At 36.8% G+C, this 20,566-nt stretch overlaps 1 protein-coding gene across 9 annotated transcripts in view; it reads right to left on the bottom strand.

Moving 5' to 3' along the window:
* EZH2 (enhancer of zeste 2 polycomb repressive complex 2 subunit) overlaps window positions 1–20,566 on the bottom strand; it is a 51,952-nt gene that overhangs the window by 18,518 nt on the left and 12,868 nt on the right. For 4 of the 9 annotated variants that reach the window (XM_074893276.1, XM_074893442.1, XM_074893361.1 and 1 more), the window contains exons 2-8: window positions 11,648–11,771; window positions 10,998–11,126; window positions 8,000–8,116; window positions 6,491–6,629; window positions 4,135–4,278; window positions 3,492–3,594; window positions 2,767–2,930 (exon numbers count right to left, since the gene is read on the bottom strand). In XM_074893276.1, coding sequence (XP_074749377.1) covers window positions 2,767–2,930; window positions 3,492–3,594; window positions 4,135–4,278; window positions 6,491–6,629; window positions 8,000–8,116; window positions 10,998–11,126; window positions 11,648–11,764 — 913 coding nt within the window. In that variant the 5' untranslated portion in view covers window positions 11,765–11,771. Of the gene's footprint in view, window positions 1–2,766; window positions 2,931–3,491; window positions 3,595–4,134; window positions 4,279–6,490; window positions 6,630–7,999; window positions 8,117–10,997; window positions 11,127–11,647; window positions 11,772–11,861; window positions 12,330–20,566 lie in introns of those variants that run through there. The other 5 variants (XM_074893197.1, XM_074893032.1, XM_074892863.1 and 2 more) reach the window with 5 other exon arrangements.

Genomic DNA, 20,566 nt, shown 5'->3' on the forward strand with positions numbered 1-20,566 from the left:
TGTTAAATTGTTGCAGACTCACTAAAAATTGCTAGTGCAGCCCCGATAACCAGAGTAGTCTTTTTTTTTTGATGAGTTACTTATTCCCAGCAATGAATCTGGTGGATTTTGACCAACAGTCTTAAGATTTCGCAGAAAGCAAAGAAGTCATACAACTGACTCTCAGTTTTTAACAGGTAAATTCCTAGCTCTAGACAGACACTCAGACAGACAGACACACAGACAGAAAACAATCCTCTTTCTTTGGTGTTACTACAGACAAAAGCAGAAGGAAGCAATGCATCCAAAGCAGTGACCAGTCATTGTAGATGTGGAGTTTGGGTACGTCTTCAGCGAATGGTGACTGAAGCATCAGTTTACTACATTCAGTGTCCAGTATGAAGGCTACATAATGAATGTGTAAATCAAGCTTCTCTTGCTTCTCTTTGCAATGATCAAGTATCAAATATATTTTTATCAGTGACAATGCATGTGCTGCACAAGCTGTCATGAAGAGCATTATCGTAACAGGTAATTTCACACTCCAGCTTGACACAAAGGTGTATCTTGAATGCCTCCACAGTGGAAGTGTTATTCCTCCTTTTTTTCTGCTATGGCCCTGAAAACCTGAAGAGATGACTTAAAGTTTGGGCCTGTTTAAGTATGAGGCATGGTTTAAAATGAAGCCTTGGACATACACCACTTTGGAAAGAATACTGACTTGCTTAAAGGACTTGTCAGAAATCACCAGCAACAAGAACTGAGGCAATTTAAGTGTTTAGCATAAACACTTTGTCTTCCATCTGAAAGTTATGAACACAGAGAAAGCAGGCACAACGCTTTCCACTTAAAGGATGCTTCTAGTGTGAGAACTGAGGTCCTTCAGCCAATCACTGACATGACTCTGGACTTTGTCATTAATCTGGCACTTAAGAACATGTCAAAATGAACAACACTATGAACCTGTCCCTCACAGCACTAAAAGAAAAGAGGCCTCACAGAGTTGGTGCAATAAAACTGTGGACTGGTAATACCAGGCTCCCCAGAGTAGCAGGTACTAAAACATGGTCTGTGGATCCTTTTCAGTTCTACTTCTAACAGTCTGCAAAAATAACTATGAAAGTCTATATAAAATCTATATAAACTATGTAAGTAATCAAATATATGTGTATTTTAGAGGAGCCCATATCTTCACTGGAAGACTCATACAAGTTTATAAAGTTAGTGAGAAAAATGGCCTAAAACCACTGCTGCAGAAGCACCTAAAATCTTTTGGGGTGCTACTGGAAAAAGTTTGTTCTCACTATGTCTGGACAATGCTTTCCTGTTGACTTAAAAAACAAAATCCTTCTGAAGAAGTAAAACTAGACTGGCATTCAATCTCCCTGCTAAACTATTGAGAGTGTTGTAAAACCACTGCCAGACGAACGGATTTGCCAAGAGGTAGCATGCAGCTTCACTTCCCTGCCCTACAGAGTAAGGCTGCACACAGCACTTCTTGGAATGAGTCATCCAGGCAACTAAGATACTTCGAAACAAAAGCTACAGCTTCGCAGAACACACCGTGTTGAAGCTGGCTGGACAAGGCAGCAGCTATAACTTCAGAAATTTATTGTTCTTAAACATTATTCAGAAGTAAGAGCTTCTTGCTTTGTATTTTCAAGCAAGGCCTGCCAACAGAACACAAGGAGAAAGTAAAACTAACAGACCTAACTCCAAAAGCCACAAATACTAAAGAAACTAGGAACGGGAAAAGCTTCCCCCCTCCCCGCCATCTGAGAACAACTCCAGTTCCTCCTCAAACTGAAAGGCAACTAAGGGAGACTAAAAAGCAGCAGCACTGTGTAAAGCCTTCAGTGTGAAGTACAAATACAGGCAGATTGCATGTGTGCTGGATGAGGAGCTGCTGACAAAGCACAAAGATTTCCAAATGAACATGCATGCACACTCACAGTGGAACATGCACATGAACAGTTAAGTCAAAAGAGAAAATTAATTTGAAATAGGGGGCATCATAGTATTCAACTACAAGTCGAAACCACTTCATATTTGACTGTTAGGTTCCTCTTACATTTGACTCCGTTCTCAGAGAAAGAATTGTCTCAAGTAGCACTTCAGAATCTCTCTTAATCTTCACACTTTGCAAATGGAAACTAACATCACCGCTAATGCTCTTGTCAAATCCTTCCCCCAAAAGAATGGAGCAACATGAAAGTAATTCAGTGGAAAGGATACCACAATTTCTAAAACTCAACTGTCTGAAACAATTCTCTTCAAACCACCAGGTACAAGTAAAGTGGCTAGAAAGTAACCTGAGAGAATAAAAGATAAGACTGTTCATGGATATTCATTCTCCCTGCTGGAAAATGAAGCAAGTCTGATGAATAACCAGGTATTTTTATGGAGAAATACATTCCATTCTCCATGCACAAACCAAGAAAGCGTAACACAGAAACAGTAGTAGAAAACAATACAGTTTTCTTGAAAATTATGAAAAGAAAAGTAACATTAGAGGTTGGTCCAAGTCAGGAATTCTATAGGAACTCCTAAATGCAAGAAGATAACAAACTACCCCAAACAGGTGCATTCAGTTTTCTGAGGTATAGTTTTCACTGCAAAATTATGTCAACGTGGACAAGTTGTTTTTGTAAACTTTAGTGATATTACTGCTTTTATTTTTTCTTCTCTTTCCTTCCTTCTGTATTGCATCTTATGGTACTTCTAAGTTTCCTGACTTGCAAAAAAAAAAAAAAAAGAAATATACAAGCACACTGTAATTGTACTTACGATGTAAGAAGCAATCATATTTAAAACAGCGTCTACAGAAGAGTGTGTGAAAAGAGTGCAGGCTTTGCTCCCTCTGAACAGATTTAGCATTTGGTCCATCTATGTTTGGTGTGCACTCAGGAGGAAGAGCTCCAGGAAGCTGCTGCTCAGTGAGTTCTTTGTATCTTAAAAGAAAGAAATAGAAGTGATTTATTCAGTATAATTTTAAAAAAGTAATTTTTTATTTCAGTACCACTCTGCATTTTAAGTGACAAAATTTAAAAAAATCTAAGAAATATGTGCCAGCCAGAAAGGTCAATCTGTCAGTGACGTGACAAGTTATTAATTCCATACTCATTAATACAAATATAAAATTGGCTAGGAAAGAATGCATTTATTTTTTGGACTGTCATCTCCTCATATATATTACTCACTAACGCCACAAAGAAGACTTCACTTTTTTAAATAGAAGCTTTCATTTTACCACTTCAAAAAAATAACATAGATTATTAAACACATGCAAGCACTCACTTTTCATTAGTTTGAAAGGAAGGCTAATAAACACCTCTGTATTGACTCAGTGGGAACAGTCAACTCCCTTCAAGTATCACTTGCAGAAGTTATACAACTGCCACAAAACCTAGCTGCCAGGGGGACCATTCCTAATCAACAAATATTTAACGAAGTCAAGGAATCTTTGTTTCATAAAGCAACACAGCAATATATATCAAGGAATACTTTCTTACTTCTCTTTCAATTCTTCTGCTGTACCCTTGTCTGGGAACATTGAGGAAATGGCTTCAAATATCTTGTCAGAAGGAAACCTCCGAGGTGGGTGGCTTTCTTTCTCTGTCAAAGAAGCAAAAAATTTGGAAAACAAAAAATGTGTATTTCTGATCTTTTGCTACTTCAAGGAGGTGTTCAGAGAAAGGGGGACTTTGCAGCTTCTTTTATTAGGATTTTGGCAAAGTTTTTTATTTCTAAATTAGAGACAACTTAAAACTGCATTAAGTGATCTTTCCTGCTGAAAGAACTCTACTAGTAAAATTCGGAGAAACCATTATTTCACCAGCAGATGGAGATGGCAATTCAGAACTCTGCCTACTTTAGCATAATGATATTTTATTTTCTGAGGAGTACGAAAGCATTTATTAGACAGATTTCTGGTGCATTTGACTGTCTCAGTATGGAGATAAACAGAAATTGGCAAAAGCACCTTTCACAGTATTCTCAGTACAACTCTTCAACTAAGTGGCAAAAGAAATTATGAAGAAAGCGATGCTACTTTAGACCTGAAAACTATCAAGTAGAAGAGCTTGAACCAATTTATCGAGTGATTAGAGAAAGGGTGTTTTGGTTTTAATTTTTAAAGTCTGCAGACAGACATACCCATCCTGTTACCTTCCCGATCTTTTTGCTTGTCATCTCTTTCATCAGGATTGTCGTCTCCATCATCATCATCTTCATCATCACTATATTGACCAAGTGCATTGACCAGCTCAACAAATATTTCATCATTGATAAATCCACATTCTGAAATTCAGCAAAATTGGGAATGAACGAAAAAGCACAAGGTTTATATGAAGTATTTTTAATCCTCCCTACACCTGAATTAAATTATGGCAAATACTGTAATTTAGGAAAAACAATTTTGTATTTTTTCCCCCCTCTTAATTTCAGCATATGAACTAAGAAATAAATACTGAGCATTTTTAACTCTTAGACTGACAACTGGGAAGGGAGAAGGAAACTTGTTGAAATTTTTCTTTTCCTCACTCCCTGTGCTTCATACTAGTAGACGTAAATAAACCTCTCTTCCTTGGAAGATAAATTACTTACTAGCTAGACTATTTAAAAGATTTTATGCTAGAATCCCAATGCCAACATGGTTGGATTAAGCCAGCCTGGAAATGCATACCAACACTCTATGAATCTATCCTTGGACAGCTAGGCAATCTCCAGAGAGATTTTTGGTTGGTAGTTCACAGCATCCACTTCCCCCCTTAAAGACCCCACTGGTAAGGTGATAAAAAAAGAATACAATTATACACAAAAAATTTGAGAGAAAACTGAAGCATACAATGATGCATATATCTGCTTATTAGCTTATATTCTGCTGTGAAATTCAGAGAGCAGCACAGACAATAAGGCATTTCTTCAGAGACGAAAATCATAGTTAGTGTTGACAGAGACTGCTCTTATTTTTCAAAAAATAACCCTGAACTGTGTGGGAACTGTAGTGCTTATCACCATCCTTCTGAACCTGGACTGGGGTTGGATGTCAAACTATAACTCGAAGGAAACTATTAGTTTTATTCCTATGTAGACAATGAAAACAGACAGATACTTCATTTGGATGTTTTAAACAGAACTCTTAATATACACAGGTTAGCATGACTTTCTCTCCCAAAAGTGCAATTACAGAGCTAGTTTACAATTCTGACTCCTATGTGAGAATGCCTCTGGATTACAGATTCCCACAGCATTTACATTTAATTACAGTCACACAAGAATAGTAGTTATTGAGACACTAAAAAACCATCTCTCTGCTTTCAATATACAGTTTTGAAGGACCCATAATAACAGTAGTTGCCATCATAAACTTGGGACTCAAGACAGTAAAACAAGATTAATTTTAAAGCTAGACTCATTTAATAATAAATCAAATAAATAATAGAAGACATTTGCTAGTAAAGTCACCACTTTGACATAACCAGTTCTCTGACAAGGATGTCAGCAATCAGTAAATCTGTAAAAATATCCAAAGGCAAAACCCCATGAAACATTTCATATTCCTCAAGAAATATAAAGGCAACAGTTATCCTGAAGACATTAACAAGACTGGGTAGGACTGAGTAGCATTCATTATCGAATCGCAGGCTTAACCTTCCTGAGTGGCACATGATGTACTCAAAAAATGTAGTTCTCTTTCTCAGTCACTCCAGCATTAACAGGAATATAATCAATTTTAAGAAACAATTTCCCATTTGGGTGGAGGGAGGTGGGTGGGTAATATTTCTGTGAAGGGGTAAGCAGAGTAGTCAGAGAAATCTTTACAACTGTAAAGTTCAGGCTTGTATAAGCCAGTTCTGAGTGGGCACACAGAGCAAGCAAAAGGTTACTACTTCACCAAGACTTTAGCAAACTAAGGGACAGATGGCATTGCATGCAGTCCAGCTCCCACACAGAATAAGAGATAAACTACACCTATGAATACATATATATAGTGTGCCAACAGAAGGATACAACTTTGCTCTATAAGCTGACTTACAGAAAGGAGGTTTTTAAATAGCTCTTATTTTCCTTAAAGGAAAAAAACCCAAAACCCACAAGAGGTTATTGTGTCGAATCCCATTCACAAGTGTTGTCTTTACCAGAGTTTTGCATACTTCTCCTGCCACTTTCTGCTAGGCAAGACATGCATAGGGGCATTATATTATTATATTCCAAAGCTCTGAGCATAAAATTGAAGACCAAGAACTTCTCCAAGTTGCACCTAGACATTATGACAACTCACTGTATGGTCTAGAGAAAAAGTTAATGTATTTCATTTCTCCGTACTACTACTTCAACAATTTGCAGCCTTCTGAAAATGCAAAGCAACGTATTTAAATAAGGAAGTCTGTTATACCCAATGTTTACACGTTGTAGGGTTTCTAGAGATACTACTGTAACAATCAAGCATCAGGACTTAACAAGCAACACTGACAACAATTATTTATGTAGGAAGAAGCGATTAGTATACCTGAGTGTTTGGGCTCACCTCTGTCTCCATGCACTTTCCCATCATAGTTCTTTATCAGTTCTTCAATAAAGGTACCATCCTGGTCAAGCACTTCATCTCCCATATACGGAATGTTATGTAAAACAGTTTCATCCTCTACCTAGTAATGACAGTTATAATCAAACAATTTTAAATTGGTTTTCAATTGACCATTTCTGCATTGCTATTTTCACATTCTACAAGTGCCTAGCTATCACAGTTAACTAACAGGCCTCACTGCTTTAGCACATTTATCATTAACTAGATAAATAAAACAAAACCCTCATCTTTGTTCAAAATTTTTTTTGCACTAGTGGTGACTGGTTCAAGATACTGTCACTAGCTCCTAACATTAAAGTTAGCAGGGTGTTTCCACAAAGCTTCTACTATTGAAACACCATAAGCTACCTGGCTTTGGGAAGCTTGCACTTGATAAGTTCATTCTCCCTTCCTTGGTTCTCTTCCACAGTAATGTGCAACGGAAACTACCCCTTCATTGCTTTGCCAGAGAAAAGAAAATATGATATGAAAAGACTCTAAATTCAAGTTGTCTAAACAGCAAGCAAAGAAACATACTTCACAATTTAATCTGAACTCCACGGTCATTTTTTTTTTGTCTGCATATAGACTAAATGCATTCATACTCCCATGTTTTATCAGTAGAATTTACAGACCTTGACATTCAGCTGTATCTTCCAATACTAGAGAGGAACCTTCTATTGCTAAGAAGATAAACGTAAACTTTCCTGCTAATCATGATTCTGCAGCAGCGCAAAATATCCAAACATTGATGAATTGAAAGCAAGTAGAAAAATGCGTGGAAGAGCTCTGTACATATACTGGTAAAACTGGTTATTTAAATCACTTTGCTACGATTATTATCATCACAATCAGTCAGTGAAGGTGATCATGTGCAAAATGATGTGACAAAATTTGGAATAATCTCAGCCTTTCAAATAAGTCAAATACCTACATCAGAACTCCAACATTATAGTTTCTGCATACAGTGAAGCTAATCAGAAGAAAAGGCTATATACTCAGTTGCTATATAAGAATGTGATGAGACTGTCAGGATTAAGTTCTCTTTATCCCATAAGAATTGCTATTCTGCTACAGGTACATTGGTCAATTGTCTTACATAAAGACATTCATATCCCTCAGATAATGTTTCTCATTACACTGATTATATGCTTTCAAATAAATCTACAGTTGTTAAATGCCATACAAGACTATTGGTCACCTAAATTAAAGAAACTTAGGGTCTCTTTACAGTAAGGTTCTAGAGATACTTAGGTTCATTGAGGACAGAGGTTTAGTTTGCAATTAAAGTTACATTATTTTTTATTTGGGGACCCTACTTCTGATTATTACTGCCTTATTACCAATACCAAATAGATAGGGAGGGTAACTGGCAACAGATTTTTGCTGGTTTATTTCTAAAATTCACCCCTCCCTTTCCTCCATACATCCCAGCATTTTTTTTAAACTTACCATAAAATTCTGTTGAAGGGGAGACCAAGAATACATTATAGGCACAGAGGCAACAGCATTCAGAGTTTTCAGTGGGATGACTTGTTTTGGAAAATCTATATCACTGGTAACAGAGCACTGAAATAAGAGGTTGAAGTTACACTTACGTAGCAACATCAGAAACAAAAAGAAAAAAAAAAAAAACAGAGAACACTCTACAATGTACAAAATTCAAAGTGTTTGTCAAAATTAGCCATATCAGCCTTTGAAAAATACATCACATTTTTAGGGCATAATAGTAAGAATAGGTTTAGCCAGAAAAAAAAAGACACAAGATTTATTTCTATGTCAATACCTTTGCTAATAGATCATGGGGTTTTTTTCCACTTAAGTGGCTGGGATAGTATTTTATTCAGACTATTCAACCTACAATACCAATTATGTTTGGTATCTCAGATTTAGTACCTGTTGCTGCTACACTGATGTCAGAGTATTTACATCAGAGAAGCAACTGAATTACCCTGGCTTCAGATCAATACACGGCAGAAATCATGTATTATTTATGTTAAAAAACAAAATCATTTACTTTAATGCCAGCAAGACATCTATGGAAATAAATCCTCCATGTCTTGTTAATTCCTGTCCTGTTTCCCCATTGTTGTCGTTTCTCTTTATCCTACCCTCAAGCCTCTGATTATGCTCACTGTTTACAACCGAAAAATTAAAATTAACTCCTAATATGCAACTGTGGACATGACAATGAGTTTTTCAGCTACGGGACTTTTTTTTTTTTTTTGGAGTTCAGAGGTTTATATAGCCTCCAAAAGATAAACATGCCATAGAAATACAGACATCTTCTAGGTTATTCTTGTATCTATTCAACAGTTAACAGACACAGATCAACTTTTGTCAAGTACTTGGACAACAGTATGAAGAACTCCGAAAAAAGTCACAAACAAAAGCAGACAGGAACATACAAAGCTAGGGAAAGTACAACAAAGAGGATTTGGAGGTAGGTAAAACAAAGTTTAGAACAGCTATCATAGCTACCTGAAAGGAAAAAAGGAAGTGGAGACAAAAGATCTTTCTCCTTTCCCGAAGGGAAAGATGAACAGAGCTTCACATTTCTAAAGAAATACACAAAGTAATGTAACAAACAGTATACAGAGACAGTACCCTGGTAGAAGGACACAAGCCAGATTTATTTATTTTCTTTTTAATCTGCAGCAAATGAAATTAGATTTCTGCTGTGTATATCAATACTCAAGATACTGTCCTATGCTAATGCTTTATTCCCATTTCAGATTAAAGTTTAATTTTCTAGATAGCAGCCACCTAGCATATTTTTCATGTATTTTTCTTTAAAAATACAGAAGTAAAAAATAATTACTTTTATCTTTGGAACTAGAAGTCTCAGGCTGACAAATTAACTATGTCAAAATGACGCAAAGTTTTTGGTACTAAGTCTTAGTTATGTTGTCCTGCTGTTTTGGTGTGGAACCCATCTTAAGATTTATTAGGCTAGCACAGGACATGTTATGGTCTCTGGTTGATGTGGACTGGACTAGCCATTGGAGAAAACCTGTGTCACCAACACAGTCTTCACCAATCACAAGAAGGCTCTCACAAAACCTTTCCATCAGGTCACTAAACTTCTAGCCAGTGTCCTATGCAACTCTGAAGAAATTCAGCATATTAAGAAAAAAGATTTTAAAGTAATCTTAAGATCCCCACCATTTCTTTGTCTCATTTCTCTCACTATAACTTATGGCAATCTTAAATCAAGCATTAGAGTTCTGATTCATGAGACAGAGACTGGATTTGAATGCAGTAATTAGTGTGCTTATCAATTCAGGCAGGAAATTAACATAAAAGAATAGTGAATCAAGCTAGAAAACAAGAAAAAAAGAAAGAGGAATGGTGAGGAGTGATCTTTTACTAACAAAAAGAGAGCGAGAATGTGTAGAGAGGATGTGTACCTGTGTCTATTATCAGAAGTTCTGATCCTACAGTGCCATGTAAGAGGTATGGAGTACATGAGTAATTGCATATTCAATCATGTTTAAGAGAAAACACTCAGGCAAAGGTCCTTGCCTGTTTGCATTTGAACATGCATGTACACAAATGCACCTCTGACAAACGCCCCCAGTTCCCCGCTAAAATTTTGGGAAAAGGATGATCTGACAAATTTCCTTGAAGAGAAAGTGGTTTGTTTGGGGTTTTTTTTAAGCTAGTCACAATAAAGTCTTTTCATTCTCATCCTACTGAAAAGAGTTAGCTTTTCAGATTATTACACATGAAACATCTTCAAACTGGCTTAGTGTGGAGAAGTGCCTAAAGAGCAACTGAGAAAGAAGATAAATTAACCTGGGCTGAATACAAAAAGTTGGAGTGGGCTTAAATCACTGCTCAAGCTACCAACATGGAAGCCAGTTTAGGTGCTCAAACTGCATCACAATCATGGAAGTGTTTTTCACAAATTTAGCATCCAGTCTGCTTGTGCAACACAAGGGTGCATCAACTCAACTAACTCCTTTTAGAGCCTCTGTGGTTACATAACTTTAATTAACATAAAGAAGACTTTGTCAAGTGGGTGTGTTCACAGCTTTCAGGTGTTTTAACTCAGTAACAACAAAAGTAACTACTCATTGGTACTACTGGGGGCCAACTCCAATAGGAGCAAGATTAAACTCCTAGTATCAGTGAGACAAAAACAGTTTGATTAAAGGATGCAGAGGTATGATCCAAGTATTATCAGAAATAAAGAAGTTTCACTTTTGTGTCTCTTTGAAGCTAGGTAGCCTGCTACATATTTATTGCTTTTCAGAAGTCATAATCGAAGTAAATAATAAATAAATTCTTTAAGAGACTCATACAAAAAGTATTTAGCTGCCAAGTCATGTCATGCTGGGAAAAAAATAAAGAACAGCCAACTTTCCAATATTTAAAAAAAAAAAAAAAAACAACAAACGTGCTAACAACCTTGTAAGTGGAATTACCACAACACATGTTAACCAACCTCCCTGGTCCCGCGCAATGAGCTCACAGAAGTCATGATGTGAACAGGCTGTATCCTACGTTGTTTCCATTCTTGATTTAAGATTTCAGTTCTTTCCAGTATCTTCTGGCGATTAGAATTAAACATACTCTAAAAATTAATCACAATTGTAAACATTACAAAGAAATCAAAGACTCTAAATTCACCTGCTAGTATCTTAAGGCATTATAACATTTACTAAAAAAATAAACAAAACCAGACAGACTAAAAACAAGTACTCAAAACTCAACTGTCCAAATTTTGTTTAAATGTCAGCGAGGCTCAATATAGTTCATTATCCCTTTCTTTGACTCAAACCATGTTCTCATGTTTAGAGACTCAGAGGTTTAGCATGGAATTAAATTCTAAATGGAATTAGAAAGAATATGTGACTAAAGAAGTTGCCATACTTGCTCTCCAGAGTCACTTCTGATACTTAGCATGCCTGATTCAATCACATATAAATGTATCATACCTGTTTATAAGATCAGAGTTAAGACAAGTTTTCAGTACGTTAACAAAGTATTTAATGAAATTGTTACTGCAGGTGTTAACTGCAGGACAATTCATACCTCAGAAGAAAATCAATTTTTGTATCATTTTTTAAGCAATAGAACCAAAAGATTAAATACCTTTACTTCATCCGCACGTCGGAACCTCTTGAGCTGCCTCAATCTCATATATTCCGATTTCACACGTTTTCGCCAACAAATTGGTCCCTTCTCAGATTTTTTTCCGGTTTGACCCATGATTATACTACAAGAGAAAACGTCAGGTTAATATTGCCAAATGTGATGTCGCTGCTTACAGAGGAAGTTAAGTAGGATAGAGACATTCTTTTAATACCTTTCACATCCAACTCCTTTAATTCCTTTCAATCAGATACTTGCAATAACATCCCAATCCAACAAAAAAAAAAAAAAAAAGAAAAAAGAAAAAACGTACTTGAGTGATAGACACCAGAAAACAGTCATTTTAATTACAGAGCAGTGGGACCATTCACATTTGCTTTAAGCATATCTAATGCCTTTATACAGAAAAAGGTATGCAATGGATTTAAAGAAGTGGAACAAATCAAGATTCCCACTGCAAAGATACACACTGGTATCCTTGCAAGCAATCTGGTAAATTAACTTCTGGACAGCTACGTTCACAGCAGACAAACCTTTCCCTTCTCACAGGAGACATCCTCTTCGGTAAGATACCAACTCCTAGAATAGGCTTCTGGAGTTGATTTTAAGTGCAGAGGCATACCCCGAGTATAGTCCTCCCACCCAGCCACTCAAGAGTCAAAAAATTCTAGAAATTCAGACAAACAGATTTGAAACAGTCAGAATAAGAGACCTTGCTCTCAAGTATTCTACAAAAACCCAAACTGTCCAGCTGACTGTAAACAGGACACTCATTCCACTTTTACTAATCACTCTGCTAGTACCAAGTGCTTCTTTTTTATGTTACAAGACTGTTGGTAATGAAGTTGCATTTTTATTTTATAATCCAATTGCATCGCTAGAATATGCCAATCTGCTCAGCATTTTTCAAAATCAAGGACCATATGCTGCGACTATGCTGGCAATGACTATTTTGACAGCATCCCGAAACAAAACCACTACATCGACGACTGGCTTCCTCTCAAGAATTGCACTGTAACAACCTATGGTATTTCACCGAATAGCTCAAAATAGCATTCACAATAGCCATTGTGGACTGAAAGACTGAAATGTCCAGTTGCCCAAGGTTAATACATCCTCAAACAAGCATAATCAATTTGAGCAGAAACAATTCCAACCCTTCTGATTATCAAGGTAGGTAAACATGAACAGAGGTGTCTTCTTCAGGCCGGTGCCAAACGCCCAGGGCTACCTCCCCTGCCCCGTACCACAGCTCCCCTGACAGTCACGAGTACAGCTTTATTCAGGTTTTTGAAAGCTCTTTGCTGCTGTAGGCAGAGCTCTATTTTCAGCAGTTTTGTACAGGTTGGATCCGAGTTCTATCAGACTTTATGACAACTGGGGAGGGAAACAATACAGAACCTGTTTATTCTCAATACTACACCTTCATTTACATTGAACACATTTACACTGAACAAAAGGTAATCGTCTATGTGAGCTTTACACCCGTTTTTATGCAAGACATTAAATCATACTGTGTAAGAAAAATTGTTGAGTTTTTAGATTTAGAATGAAACTGATTCAACAATTGCCACAATTGCCGACCCAAATCATGGGAAGCATCCTTTGAGGAAAAAAGGCACAGCATATAAATAAGTTTCACGTAATGCTTGAAGCACCTGCCTATACAGAGGGGGAGGACAGAGAACAAGCAGGGGGAGGTAAATCTAGAGCAAAATGTCAGAGTTGCTCTGCTTCCATGCCTCAAGGCAGCAAGTAGAATCCACCTGTACCTCACTTGCCACAACACCAGTGGTTACAAGAGATAAAAAGAAAATAAATTTTAAAAAATAATCCTGGACCATTCATGTTAGAGCATGGTAAAGACAATCAGTGATTCCGAGCGCACTACAATATTGGTTAGAGAACAGCATAAAAGCATTATGAAGTACAGAAAATGCATTATATTATATGCTAAACTAAGCAAAGCAAAAATATGGAAAAACATACCATTAACTGGAAATAAATTAGACATAGAATAAGTATCATTAAATAAGAGAAAGACAGATTCTGAATTTGTAATACAGAACATCAAAATCACTTCAGTTATGGTTGAGCCAAAAGACATGGAAAAAGTACCAATGAATTCAAAAGATACATGAAAGCTCAGCTGACAATACTGAAGTAGCATATCCCATAAAAACAAAACACAGATTATGTTTACTTACTCTAACACTGCATCAACCACAGCTCTTCTTATTCTAGTTTCCTGGAGAATAACAAATGACTCAGGCTTTAAAAAAAGCTTAACTAAAATTAAATTGCCAGATAAGACCTGCTTATCAAAAGCAGATCTATATGGAAATTATATATAATTAGATTAAAGCCAACAACAAACCAAACAAACAAAAAACAGAATTCCCATCTTTCTTTCATACAACTGAAATGCAGCCCCCAGAAGATCCCACACACAAGGATTTAAGACCAGAGAGCAATATATTCCCATCAAATAAACAAATCCAATCTATTCAATTTTTCAGTAATAAACATCATTGTTACCTGTTATATTAAAATGGTAAGAAAAATAATACTTCACAAGAAGATAAACACTTCCTTTTAAAACAGCATAAAACTTATGCACACTCAGGTCATTCATCTGAAAACAAATGGGACTTAGAAGGACACTCTCCTCTTGCACTAGTTTCAAGCTACTATCTGGGGCACAACATAGACAACCATTTAACATTCAAAGCACCAAATAATAAATCATAGAAAATTTTAAAAATGCACTTGTTTATGTCAAGTTATAGCAAGAAAAAGTTCTTCTAGATAAAGTAATAAAGTTAGTGTGCAACAGTCAGTGGGATACACATAGTACACGAAGTCAAATATGTATAAACAAATTAGAAATGGCCTCTTAAATGGCAAGTCTGTATTAAGAGAAAAAGCACTGAATGGAAAAGAAGCAAATGCATGTATAGGTTATAGAAAAGTTATAACTAAGAAAAAAGCAAAGCGTCCTGGATGCATGGTTGTAAAATATGAATTTTGAAAATCCCTGAAAATTTATTAATGAATTCTGGTTTTGAGCAGCAGTTTTTCAAACCAAGTGAACCATATTTGTATGTTTCTGGGCAGCTGAACATCACCAGAGAAGAATTACAGTGTTGTTAACACATGTATTGTGGTAAGTGGTAATTGTTTTTCTGTCCCTAACCTCAGAAGAAAGTACGGGAGAAAAAAAAAAAAAAAAAAACACAACAAACCACAAGGCAGGAGGCAGGGAGAGAAGAGCGTATTTGTAGAGGACAGAGTTAATTCTCACAATGCCATTGATTCATTGTCTTCACATTAGGACTACAGCCAAATGCCACTGACAATTTCTAATGTCAATTCAAAGGTTGCCCCAAAAACTATTCATTTAAGAAACTGAACCAGAGAAACTGGGATAAGAAATTTCCCAGACAAAGACAGCCCATGTTGGGTTAGGGATGAGGAAGCAAAACATGAGAGAGAAAGATGAATTCTTACGGAAGGGTGCTGCACACTACCTCCACCCCTGGAGAAAGGGAAAGGAAAAGTAATCTGGAGAATTAAAAAACTTCAGGGAAACATCAACATAAACTTAATCTCTGGGACAAATTCAGGATTGTAGATGCTGTCTCAAGCCTGCTATTGGTCCACTTGCACTAGTACCTATGTGTAAGAAAAACCTTTCCCAAATCACTTTCTTCCACCATTTCTGCTGTTCACAGTTGTAAGTGCTCTGAGCTGTAACGAACTACACAGGTTTCACTTTGCTAAACAAGAAAAAAAGCCTATACATTTTCATTAAATTATGTTGTATGGGATTTGCAGCTAGGATTGCAGACCAGAAACGCTAGTGAATTTTAAGATAATTTGTCAGAAGTAGTCAACTTTTCATATAAAGTTTCAGAAAATTGCCACAGTAGCACAAGCAGCACAAGATAAATCCCATCTGTCTAAGAATAGTTAAACTGTCTTAACTGTCTTAATGTTAAACAGTTTCCATTTAATAAATAAAAACATGATACTGGATTGTCTTAGTGCAACGGTCTGATTCTGAGAGCCCCCAGGCCATGTCCCTCTTCTCTGTCCCCATTTCCCCTTCTGAATCCTGCTAGCTGTTTCTATTGTTTTAAAATCTTTTTCTTTCCTATTTTTGCATCCTCTTCAAACGAAGGGCCTACAAAAACCATCTGCTAAAGATCCCAGTCCTGAAAACTTTTATCCAAGAGAAAGAAACTACGTAGCAGTTAACCCTGTGGGCAACTTTAGGGGCAGATTATCTCATCTCCATAATAGATACCAGAAAGCAAGCGTAACTCCAAAGCAGTTATACTGTTTCTACAGAAAACTCCCAAAGTGCAGAATGACTTCCACGCAAAACCTGAGCTAACCTCGCCAGATCTTACCTGGCATCACGCTAAGGAGGGAAACCTTGCCATAATTCCCTGCACCCCCTTTGCAGAAGAAGGAACACTGCAAAGTGTGCTGAAACAGCCCCAACGATTCTAGTGTCAACCTGGTACAGTCAGAGACGGATGGACTGCGTCATTCCAGACTGGGCAATCACCCCGATGCCATGGCAAGCAAGGAGATGCATGTGCCATACCTAAATGCAAAGGCTTAATACCCTTGGTCCAAAGCTGGGCTTAACCCAGCCAGCCCTCCCGGAGCACAGCACTGCAGAACTAAGTGACCCCACAGTGCCTATTCCATACATACACCTGAGCGTAGCTACACTCTGCTCACCAGCTCTCATACCATCCATATTTTTCCATTACTTGTAATATTACAGCTACCTAATTCCCTGAGCTATAGAGTACACCCATGCACAGTATACCTAAGTGCATGGGTAGAACTGGACATTAGATAATTATACTAACGAGTGGACCAATGTCATTCTGAACAGACCACCATCAAATACAAGAAAAATCACAAAACAAACACCTCTTTTTGACCAATAAGGAGTTTGAACTATGGTATTACGAATGAGAATTATGGAACCCACCTAAACCACTGATTTTAAAAAACCCTGCAAGAAAATAAAAACAAACACATAGCTATTCTTTACAGTTTCTACTCATGCATGCATAGCTGGAAATGAAAAACAACAAAAATGGCAGCATCCTAAAGCATATACGTTTGCATTTTAAATAGAGTCTGCTGAGCATTGCATGAAGTTATGTACAAGATCCACATTCTTTACAGTAAATTTTAAAGAAACTTCATGCCTACAAGCTTATATCAGCCAATACTTACTTTTAACAGTCAAATACATCTAGGATTCACAATGAGAGACAAAGAAGTATAGAAAAATTTCAGCTCAAATTGCTCCTGTTTTGCCTACAGAACATAGAAACAGCCTTATTTAAAGACAATGTCCTATTTTTCTTGGATCGTTTTGGCAATATCCATCAGTGACAGACAAGCACACAGATAATTCTCTAAATTAGGCAGTCTATTCAAGCAGTCGTACTGCTGTCAAAGACTATATTTAAGCTCCTCTGGCTACCATACCAAATTTCAGGGGAAAAAAAAAAAATAATGAAAATTTTCAAATTGGAAATCATGGGAGAACAAATGAGGGTGTCTGCCCTTTTAAAAGAATGCTATTAGTTTGTAACTGTGCTTAATATCATACAATATTTTAAACTGTAACAACATTACATTATCTTCTTCATTTCTGTTTGGATATATTTATGAATTAAAACATACTGTGTACAGTAAAACTTCTCAGTTCCTTTTTGCGAATTAATCTACACTCAAGATTATTAATATACTTTAAATATATGCATACACTGATACGATACTGCACTTAAGAGCACTCTTAACCAACAGATTCAATGTGGGGTGGGGGCAGGGAAGGTAAGGTAGGGGGAAGAATATAAAACCCAGCAGAGAAACTGTATATGTAACCCAATGCAAACAGAACAATAAAATAAGTCATCATGTTTTTTGTTGCCTAGAGTAATAGAGTAATGAAGGAATAAAATAATTCAGATGGGGCAGGGGTAGGTGGGGGGAAGTACTACTTCTACTTTCTACAAAGACAAATGCAAATGCTTTCACATTTGCTTCTCAGAACCTCGAGCTCTAAAGGAATGTATTTAACTGCACAGCCCTGCTCAATGAACTACACCACGCTGCTTCTCAACCTCTTCTAGCTCACCATTAGCATGCCCACAGCACTGTGAACAGTGATGTTCTTCAACTAAGTTCTCTGGACTGGGTGCACTGGTAAGCTCCAAGCTTGCCATGCATCTGAACTGGCTTCACAAACTGTCCCTTTCAGATACAATAAATTCCTTTAGATTCAATACCACATAATGAAGGTCCTCATCCAAGTAATTTCCTCAGCAGCGATGCCATCTTACAATCCACACTTCCCAACACTTTATTCTCACCCCAATACTGCCCACTGAGCTGCAGTCCCTCTTCTCAAAGGGATGCACTGTAAACTGGATTAAACTGACCAACAATAAATAAAAGCTCACTTTTGTGATTGTTTGTTCTCTGAAGCACAGATCAGTTTGATGATCCCATCCACAACTGCGGCTTCCTGTGCACAACTATAAAGCAGAAAGGATTTGTTAGGAACTCAGATCAACACTAGGGAAAAACTAGTGCAGGCAATTACACCAACAGTGCAGGCACTGGTTTTCCATATCAGTTTACTCTGGAAAGGCAGGCACACATTTTAACTGTAAGCTGTTATCAGATCAAGACAGCATATAGGTCTCTCAGCCTGAGCATAAGCAATCTTACTAATGGAGAAATGATTATATATTAAACCCTATCTGAAGTTATCACTGAATTTCAAGCATCTACAAAACTTGGTTTAGTTTAAAAAAAAAAAAGGCCAACAGAAAAAAAACAACCACACCCCACTACACCCTTCTATGCTTTTCCTCAAACTAAAAAAATTTCTGCTCAGGCAACAGAATTTACGGCAACTTTCATGTTCAAAAAGCAGAATTTTAGCAACAAGATTAACAAGATTTTCCATAAGCCTGCAAAAAATTCGATACTTGCTAGAGGAAAAAAAAGGTAATACATTTCAAGTATCAAAAAATCAATGCATTAAGCTTAGACCTAAAGTTGTTAGCTTTCCAAAACCACCTCATAAAAAAAACCTCAAATGATCTTTTATGTTACAGGGTTTTACACGGCACAATACAACCAAATGATTGTTCAACTGCAGCTAAGTATTTTTCAGCTGTGTTAAGCTAAACTTTATTGCTTAGAAACTCTTGGAAATTTACTTTTAGTAGTTTACTTCATGCACCCTAAATGCAAAATACTCTCTATGAACCTATCCTACATCTTTTCAGAGTAAGCAGTTTCCAATAGACTCTTATTACAATTATCAAGTACCTGAAAATAAACTATCAATAAAACACATACATATTACCAGACTTCAAAAAAACTGACTTGGAAGTTAATTAATTACATTAATGCTGTGATCTGCCAGATCTGTTTCCTTCATTTATACAAACTTTTGTTAACTGCACGGAGAGATTCATGAAAAAGCTATGGTCAAGAAACAGTGTTATTTTCTTGGGCTAAGTAAGAAAAATTGTTCACTGCTGTGATTTCAGATTATGCAAGCTGCAGGGGCTGGGGGAAAAAGACACTCTCAGTACCTCAGAGGGCTTTTTACCTGTGCTATCAGCAGACAAAAAAAAAATATGCCTGGGAGCTTTGTAGTTGCTTGCTACTCTACTTTTTGGATTTTCTAAAGGAAAACAAAACATGATTTCCTTCCAAACTTATCTATGTAAAATAACATTCTTATTTCCATGGGAAGAAAAATATTCCCAAGGCCAACTGTCAGCTTGGATATTTCAGATATCAAACCAGACAACTAAAAAAAAAAATCTCTAGCCCTGAAATACAACAACATAGGAAAGATTAACATAGTTTATTAATAATGTTTCACTACAAAAAACTACAGCACATCTACTCCTTTGTAGAATTAGTCACAGAGAAATAGATGGGAGCAAACTGTAGTGTGTATTTTACTATTCTATATTCTAGAAATGTGGTATTTTAAGTTTAGAGTACAGTTCAACCTATTTTTAATAAAGAAATACCTAAAAATATTTCTCTATCCTTAAAAATTTACATCATGTCATTATTCCACATGCTGAAGTTCTGTATCATTAAAGGATGTTTAAATTTAGAGAGAGAACTTACATCAAATGCTACCATCAGTTCAATTACCTTCCTCAAATGCTATTTGGTGTCCGTTTTACCTGGAAAAGACATCATCTGTCTGCTCTATCAGTAGCCCCCGGTCACTCATTTCCACCTCTGCTCAGCCTTCTCTACTGTGAGAGCTTAAGTGCTTATGATTCTGTTAATCAAACTAGGTCAGGGGGGAAAAAAAAAAAATCTGTCTGATCAGCCCACAAAATAAACACACAGTTTTTAAATACAATTTTTCAGCAAAATCAGCTCCACAAGCTGGTTTGTTCAGCAGCCACATGAATTCTTGAATCAACACAAACAAAGGAGGGGCAACGCTGGGGCAGGAACAAGAGGCAGAGAACTGAAATTGGAGAGGGCAGCAGTTTAGGCTTCACCAGAAGTGTCTGTCAAGCCGTATCATCTCTGTTGCTCAGTTTTACCAGTACAGAAAAATTATTCTTAACAACCAGAAACAGGAAACATTTACTAAGCCATCCATGCCAGTTGTACCACTCTTCGGGCAGATAAATGCCAACAGGCTTGCAGTGGCCTACAAAGGCTTAACCTCTATTGGGCTCTGTTTGGCAGTACCTAAAAAGAAATTGGTCAGTTCGTGAACTGACCTAAGCAGGTAACTCCAAACAGCTCATCTGTCCTTCCTCACTCTGACAGGCTTCGGTGGTTGTGGATGATAGGTTAATAAAACGCTCATGACCAACTCTA

This window comes from Strix uralensis, chromosome 1 (assembly GCF_047716275.1).
Source record: "Strix uralensis isolate ZFMK-TIS-50842 chromosome 1, bStrUra1, whole genome shotgun sequence".
Taxonomy (NCBI): domain Eukaryota; kingdom Metazoa; phylum Chordata; class Aves; order Strigiformes; family Strigidae; genus Strix; species Strix uralensis.